We start from the raw sequence: 8,333 nt of genomic DNA on the forward strand, positions 1-8,333 counted from the left end.
CGTGATCCTCTGAGACTTGCCGCCGATAACGCCGCGACAATCCTCCGAATCGCACTTACACGGCTGAAAAGCATTTATTTTTATGAGACTACAAGCTGTAACTATTCATTTACGATTTAAACTTTTTGCTCTTTATATATGTAAATGTTCAATTGTAAAATTACCTGACCAACAGCGGGATTAAACAATGAGAAGTTGTAGTCGTACGTAAGTTCTTCTCCGGGCTCGATGTCCCGCAACGCGAACAGCGCCATTCGAAATGTGCCTGCACAGAATATCAAATATAAATTAATAAAATAGGAAAAAAACTACAAAACAAATTAAATTTCTTACGTAAACTATTGACTATTTCATATTTTAATAAGAAAAAATTATGAAATATTGCTATTTACTATCCTTTTAGAGCTCTAAAAGTTGTCTTACACAATAAGGGGTTATCACTTAATGGCAAGTGACAGATTATTTAGATCCAATGTCGTAAAGATGTCAATGTCGGCATACCGTTGGCAGTCCACTTCTGCATCTCGCAGTTGGGCCTGCAGGAGTGGTTGACGAAGCGGCCGTCGCCGCCCATGCGGTGTCCGTCGATCACCAGCCCGCCGTCCAGGTGCAGGCAGTAGTGGTGCGTGTCGCGCGCGTACCGCGTCGCCATGCGCTCCTGCGACACACATACTAACGCATACAATAACATTCCAGAATCTTCAATGGACAATAAACCCTCAACACACGGCCGATTATAATATTCACCTTCACGTGTTTTAAAATCAACACTGCACGATAAAAAACCATTGCTATATGAAGACACATGGAAATGCATTTGTTTTATTAAACGCTTTTTAACGCGCTAAAAAGCGTCTGAGCTAATAGGAGCTAATCGTCATTTATGGTAGTAGAGACTAGCTTTTACTTGCGACTTCACCCGCGTGAAATTAAAATAATAATAATAATAAAAACAGCCTATGTTATATGTCGCTCACTGATAACGTAACTTTTTAATGGTGAAAGACTTTTCGAAATTGACCCAGTCGTTTTAGAGTTACAATACATACAAAAGTGCATTATAAAAATACAATACAATACATATAAAAATCTATCCAATTTATATTAGTATAGAAGTATAGATTTAGGCTGACAATATCTACACCAAACTACAGTGTAAATAAATTAAAACCTAATACACAATATAAATTCACATGTAAATTAACTAGCAGTTTCTAGTAATGTATTAGTGATATTGTTTACCTTGAACTCCTTATCGGAGACGACCTCGCCGACGTACTCCAGTATGAAGTCTCCGGCGGTGATGGAGTGCTTGGTGCGCACGCCCCACCCCTTGTTCTCCGTCATGAACTTCTCCAGACCTGACGCCCACTCGTGACGCTGGATGCGCTGGTTCTTGCATTTATCACTGCAATATTAGTTGTGTTGCTATTACAATACGCCGTGTGTGAAAATTCTTGTAAGGGTTTCGATAGTTTCTAAGCAAAGATATTAAAAAAATATATAGTGTAAGCATAGTTTACACTTTACTTGAGACATTTTTCACACAATCAACACTATTTAGTTTATTACTTTTATTTAGTTTATTTTATAACAAAAGATGTAGCTTATTATATTTTTGTAAAATGTCAATACAAGGACACGAGGATATATAATTTTAAATGTCAGTTTCGAAGGCGTAAGTTTCCAAAGATCGGATTTACAAGTACCGAGTGCCTCCGGTTAGATATGATAGATAATGAACAGTATTATTTGTGTGTTGTGTGCGTTACCCGGCGGGGCAGAGCTGCGGCGAGCACTCGGAGTAGACGAGGCGGTTGATGCAGTCCTCGTTGCAGCCGGAGGCGGGCGCGCAGCTGCAGGCCACGCTCTCGCACTCCTCCGCTGACGGCTTCACATCGTAGTACACGTCTGTACCACACAATATATTATACAAATATGTTAGAACGAGTTATTTTACTCATGTACTCTCTGCCCTCAGGTACGAGACAGAGAAGTTACAAGTGAACAAGTATGTAAGTTCTAATATACATACTTGTGCGTATCTTTTTGTAATTCCAGGAAGGCACAGGTTGGTTGTAGTGCTGCTGCCACCAGATGTCGTAGGGCAGCGCGAAGTGCTGCTGGCGGCGCCGCACCCAGCGCTCGCAGTACGGCGGCGGCGCCAGCAGCCCCGGCGGGTACTCCGTCTGCGTCACCACGTTCTTGCCTTTGCCATCGGGCTTCGGACTACAACAATACATAGATTGTTATAACAATACGTCGTATTAAAATATTACACGGAATGAATCCAGAATACTTACTCCTCTTTGTAATAATCGGAGAAAAGTCCAGCCACCAAAAACTTTTTTCTTAATCGAGGATTTCTCTTCGATACGATGATCGGTTTATCCCTGTTGTCCACGCTATTCGAGGGACTATCATCTCGTGAGCACGCAACTCGTTTCTTGCAAATTATGCTTTTTGATAACACATCTATACTTTTTTCGAAATCTATTTCTTTTTCATTCAAAGGCAAGGGTTCGTTTTCGTCATGGTCTTGTAGTGTGTCAATGGAGGGCTCGCGAGACTTCGATATTGTTTTGCGACTGACGACGGTATCTATCGAACTTTCCCGGGAACTTGAATGAACTTCGGGTGGTTTTTTCGTAACTTGACTCATCCTAGACTTTCTTCTAGTGGTCACGCTTGCGGGCTTCTCGGATTTCTCGAAATTAATTTCTGTTACAGTCTTTTTAGCATCTCTTTTGGGCTTGAGTCTTCCATCTTCAAATGTATTATCTGAACTTCTCGTTAACCGTCGTTCGCTAGGATATAATATGGCCAAACTTGATTTTGGTCTAAGACCCGTTTTGGTGACTTTCTCTACAATTTTTCTCTTTGAAAATATTTCTTCTATCTCCTTCGAAGGTGACATAGCTCGGGTTTTTCTTTTCAATCTTTCCAAGTTGTCTAATCGACTGACCGTTTTTTGATTTTTCAAATTTAGTAAACTTAGAGGTATGCTATCTTCGGGGTCATTGTGACTAAGGGAGCTAGTTAAAGACGGTATGCTATCAGTCTCACTTAGAACTTCCCATTTATTTACATGATTCTTTACTTCCTTATCATTTTTTGTTTGTTTCAGTTGTAGCGATGGTGCTCTCAGTATGGAATTAGTGGATCTCTTCTCGTTAGCCTGCTTTTCAGAAACCTGTACGGGTTTATTGGCATTTTCTGAAACAATTTCTTTACCCTGCAATTTTTCTAAGGCGACAACAGTCAAACGGCCTTGCTTTGGACAATCATCTTTATTCAAGACCACTTTGAGTTCGGGTTTCTTATTTGTTGTTCGCTGTAAGAAGCTGCTCATGGCTTCGCCGTCTTTTGGTACCCGTTCAAACGCGGAGTTGTCGGTGTCAGAGGTGAAATGACTATCTGATTGAAGAGTTAGGGCCCCATTAGGTTCAATTTTCTTCTTCTTCTTTTTGACACTTGGAAAACCTGTTCGATTAATAGCCTTTCTTCTTCTTGCTTTCTTTTTGGCGACGTCGGCTATTTTAGCGTCGCTAGCATTACTTGTTTCCGGTTTCTTTGTCGGTATCGAACACATTCTCTTAATAAGATCATTGACGGACAATTTTTCCGCTTGAATTTTAGGAATCATCACTTTTGTCGGTAAAACTAATTTACTCTCTTTTATAATATTGGTAGTTTTCTTTTTTTTCTTATCATTTGTATCATCGCTGTCTGTGTTCAAATTTCTTTTAGGTTGACGTAAATTGTGACCGCCTGCGGTCTCTTGAATTTTGTCAGATATCACTGCAGCTATAGACTCGCCCCTTTTTGGACGTATAATAGGGTCTGGTGTCTCTGATATTAGTGCCAGCGGAATATCCGACTCAGTGTCAATGGGACTCAATAGCCCATCTGAAGAATTTGCATTACTGATCCTAGTTTTAGATTTGCCTTTATTAGAGTCGGTTACTAAACTACTAACGCAAATTGATGACTTGGGAATTTGATCTTCTAAGTCTATAGAGGGTTCAAATATCCCGGTTGGGTGATCTACATTAACAACGACTGTTGTTTCCGATACAATTTCGGACGATTTAGATTTTTTAGTATCCATTGTTTTACCTTTTGATACGGGTGATTTAATAACTGTAGCTCTATTTACAAGCGGAGATTCTTTTGTTTTTTGTTTGTCGTCTGTATGCTTATAATTAGTATCTGTTACATTTTTCTCTTTTTCAAGAATACGAGATTCAATAGATTTTCTTATATTATTATTTAACAAAGTATCCAAGACTTTAGTCGCCGCGCTGGGATTGATTTTTGAAACTAAATTGCTTGTTAAACCTTCTAATCTATTCTTTTTCCTTGTCATAATTTCCGATTTCTGTGAAGGAGGTATTGAACTTTTATACAAAGATCGCGCTGACATGCTTTTCAATGGATCAATAGACGTGTTTGCCGTTGCTGCGACAGTATTTGCTGAAGATACAGTACAATTTTCAGCAACTTTCATGTCTTCTTTCGCATTATTCTGATTGACATCTTTGCAAGTACTATCGTTAGTTGATTTATCTTCAGACAGCTTTTTTGATAAAGACTGAACTACTTGATCCAAGCTGGAATGTGTAGCAACTTTGTCAGCCTCTAACCTGTGACGTTTTTTGGGTGTCACAATTGGTGCAGAATTTCGTACGGGTGACGATTTAACTTCAGATCTTGGGGATATTTTGTTGGCAGTTTCTTGTCTTGAGGAAATTGTTTTGACATCAGACTCTTTAGATTTTGGAGATAATTTTTCGTCGTTGGTCATTTTATGTCCTTCTTTATCAGTTTTCTTTCCCACCTGCTCTTCGGCACCAATATAGTTTGTTTTTGATACACACACGTTTAGATCTTCACTCTCCATTTCAATATTTTCTGTAATAGTACTTAAACTGATTTTTGTTGACTTCATTGCATTATCATCCGTTTTATTTTGATTTTTATTATCTTGCACATTACTTGTTTGTATAATCTTTAGACTGTCGTTGCCTTTTTTCCCTTTTTCGGTATTAGATTTTGTTTTGGGCGATTCAGCAGGAACATTATTTTGTATTTCACCTAAACAGTCTGTTTCAGTACAAAGAAATTGCTCTGTATTTATCCCATTTTTTGAACTATCGTCAAATTCAGAAGAAACTAAACTCAAGCTAAGTGTGTTATTTGTGGATGAATTAATATGGTAATGTCGTTTTTTCAGAGGGAGCTTGTGTTCATTGGTGTCTTTTCCTCCCTTATTTTGAGATTCCGTTAATTGTTTTTTGTGCCTCCTTTTTGAAGTAGGAATAATTATTTCTTGATTATCCGACGTCTTACGCTTCTTTGACGCTCTCTTCATAACTTTTGTCGGTACAGGTTCAGGCAACGGTTTCTCCGTGCATTTTGGTTGACTTTGTGTAATATTGGTTATTAATTTTGGCGCAATTTGGCATAATTTTATAAAATTAGATATTAGCATATCCATATCTTGACTAAATTTTTGATCAACCGAATCAACATTTTTATTAGAGCAAGAGTCCCGAGACCTCGACACTGATCTTGAGCGATGTCGTCTCTTACTTCTGTGCCGATGATGCCTGTTCTCAGTTTTTATTGCAACTCGAGAAGGTCGTTCAGTAGGTTTCAAATTAATTTTTGGAGGTGCAAGGACAACTGTTCTTCTGTGTTTTTTTATTTGAAAAGCGGGCTTCAAGTGAGGTTTCTTCAAATTTAAAAACACATTTCTGGATAAAGATTTATTGGGCACATAACTGTTCTTTGCTTTTTCAAATATACTTGGAAGGGGTTTAAGTGTAATATCCTTTTTTGTATGTAGCGGATATAGCATACTGCCTGATTTATTATGCTTACGACTTTTTGGTGAAAGCGTATTTGAAATATGTTTCATAGCTTCAAAATCTTTTTTAGAGGCAGTTTTATTCAATGTATTCAGTGGCGAGGTACCAAACTTATGTGTAAATACTGGCTTAAGAGTTGGCAGTGAATTTCCGGCACATGTAGCTTTATTAGGTGATTTCAGTAAAGTGTTGTTATTGTTATGGCTGACTTTGAATATGTTGCAAGTTGTGACAGGCCTTTGTAAGCCGCTGAAAACAGGACCCGGCGCGAATGGATCAGAGGAATTATGCCGTAAAATATGCTTTTGACTTTTAGTAAATCCAAATGAATATTTTGATAGCAAGGGATATTTAGTACAGACGCTTACATATTTTGGACTTGCATTTGGTTTGCGTATGTAACTATCACACTCAGAATCACTTGAACTGTGACCGAGAGTGAGACTGCTAAAAGTTTTGTTCGTCAATAACAAAATTTCTTGATCAGAAACAAAATGTTTTTGATTTTTGTAGTACGATCTGTCTCGGACCGATCTTGTCTTCTTCAACTTTCTCATTCTTCTACGCATACTTCTAACACTGTAATCTGTTTTGTAACCTGACTTGTCACTTTTGTAACCTGATCTATGATCGCTTTTATAACCGGACCGGTAGCAATCACTTTTATATCCGGATCTACAGCCATAATCGCTCTTGTAGCCAGATTCTATAAGCCTACTGCAGCTTTTATATGGTTTAAATTCGTGGTCGCTTTTGTAACCGGAAAGGATATCTTTATATTTAGGATTCAGATCTATTTGTTTCCATGTTGGGTCTAGCGGATCTTCACCCGCCGCTTCGTTTTCACTCTGGTGGTCCCGCCATGTGTTTGTAGCAGGTTTACTGCTCTTCTTAGTTACAGTGCATAATTTACTATTTACTTCTTTTCTCTTAGCATACACTCCAGACAACACAGACCTGCTAGAGGGTAATGAGTCTTCATCACTGTCTGCCGAGTCATATTGGTTTTTATCCTTCAAAGTTTTTGGAGAGTTTTTAGTTACCTTGGCTTTATTTTGCGGTTTACGACCAGTTTTCTTTCTAGGTGGGTAAAGTACTCTATCCGTAGCATACAACATTCTATCTAAAGCTGCAATGTCTAATTTATGGTCAGGTTTCTTATTCTTATCAAATTTGTTCGTTTCTTGCTTCAACGGTATTGGTGATGGGGCTTCGGTTTTTATTTGTTTTAACTCGTTCTCGGCTCTCTTTTTGTGAAAATCACAGTCACTCGAATCGGACAAATTATGTGCCCTACTTCTTGTTTTTGATTTCGACCTCATATTTCTTCTCTCAACCTTATTGTTTTCTTTTTGTATAGACTTTCTACTTAAGCGACCATGACCTTCATCTAGGTCATGACGACGCAACGGTGAATGTGTTGGCGAGTTATGATTTGATAATATGCCTGAATCTGGAGAGACGTTCGGTGGGTCGTTATTGTTACGGAAATCATTAACCTTTACTGATGGCTTATCTTCTTTGTGAGATTCAATAATTTTAATTTCATATTCATTTATTTTTCTTACTTTACGGGGCCGTCCCCTTTTTCGCCTAGACTCGACGATAACATTCTTAACATCTTCTTGAGATTCTACAGAGTTTGTACTGATAGTATCTAATTTTTGTGGGTCTAATTGGTTCAAATCAGAGTTTAGAATTGTTATTGGCGACGTTTTTAATAAATCACTTGCATTTCCTAATTCTGATCCACCCGGTGTTATATCTATATTCATAAAATCATTGTTGTCGACGCAGTCTTCGAGACTTGGCGGATTGGGTATAGACAAACTTACAGATTCTGTAACTGAACTGATTTCCTCCAGATCTTTATTGATTTGACTTAATTCTTCTGTCTGTTGAGGACTGAGATGTTGAGAATTGCCGTTTAAATAATTTGAACCTATTGATGTCATTTCAGGCAAACTATTTATCTGCCCCAAAACGCAGTCACCTATAGTATTAACGCTTTCCATAGGACTCGAGCTAAGCCCACATGTTAGCGACGATGTTGAAGTCGTGTTAATAGAATTTAATGACGCAGTGCTGCTTAGAAGTTGCGTTTGTGCGACGAATTGCTGTAGTAAACTGGACGCGTAGTGTGTTGTAGTCTGACTCACTACGCCAGAGTTGGAACATTCGTTTTCGGATCCCGAAGAATCCGCTGTCGCTCGCTGGATAGCCGCCGTGACCAGCTGCGGCGGAAGCTCCATTTCACTACTCGACCCGTCCGCTGTAATCGAAAGCCAAATTGAAGTAACGGATTAACGAGTAAAAATTGACAAATATTTACAAAGATGTTAGTTCAATTTGACGACGCTGGATAGCACGGTTGTTATTGTAGAAACTGATAAGAATCGAATATGTGATCTACATAAAAACCCACGTAAAACTTCACAATACTTTTTTTTATTTTACATA

The 8,333-nt window shown here is 38.4% G+C and overlaps 1 protein-coding gene across 1 annotated transcript in view; it reads right to left on the bottom strand.

Moving 5' to 3' along the window:
- LOC106104714 overlaps positions 1-8,333 on the bottom strand; it is a gene marked incomplete at its 3' end in the record, with an annotated part of 34,857 nt that overhangs the window by 5,955 nt on the left and 20,569 nt on the right. The window contains exons 2-8 of the mRNA XM_013284842.1: positions 2,304-8,145; positions 2,036-2,229; positions 1,773-1,911; positions 1,243-1,408; positions 502-658; positions 165-265; positions 1-63 (exon numbers count right to left, since the gene is read on the bottom strand). Coding sequence (XP_013140296.1) covers positions 1-63; positions 165-265; positions 502-658; positions 1,243-1,408; positions 1,773-1,911; positions 2,036-2,229; positions 2,304-8,145 — 6,662 coding nt within the window. The remainder of the gene's footprint in view (positions 64-164; positions 266-501; positions 659-1,242; positions 1,409-1,772; positions 1,912-2,035; positions 2,230-2,303; positions 8,146-8,333) is intronic.

The sequence above is a fragment of the Papilio polytes genome, unplaced genomic scaffold (assembly GCF_000836215.1).
Source record: "Papilio polytes unplaced genomic scaffold, Ppol_1.0 DF823399.1, whole genome shotgun sequence".
NCBI classification, from domain to species: domain Eukaryota; kingdom Metazoa; phylum Arthropoda; class Insecta; order Lepidoptera; family Papilionidae; genus Papilio; species Papilio polytes.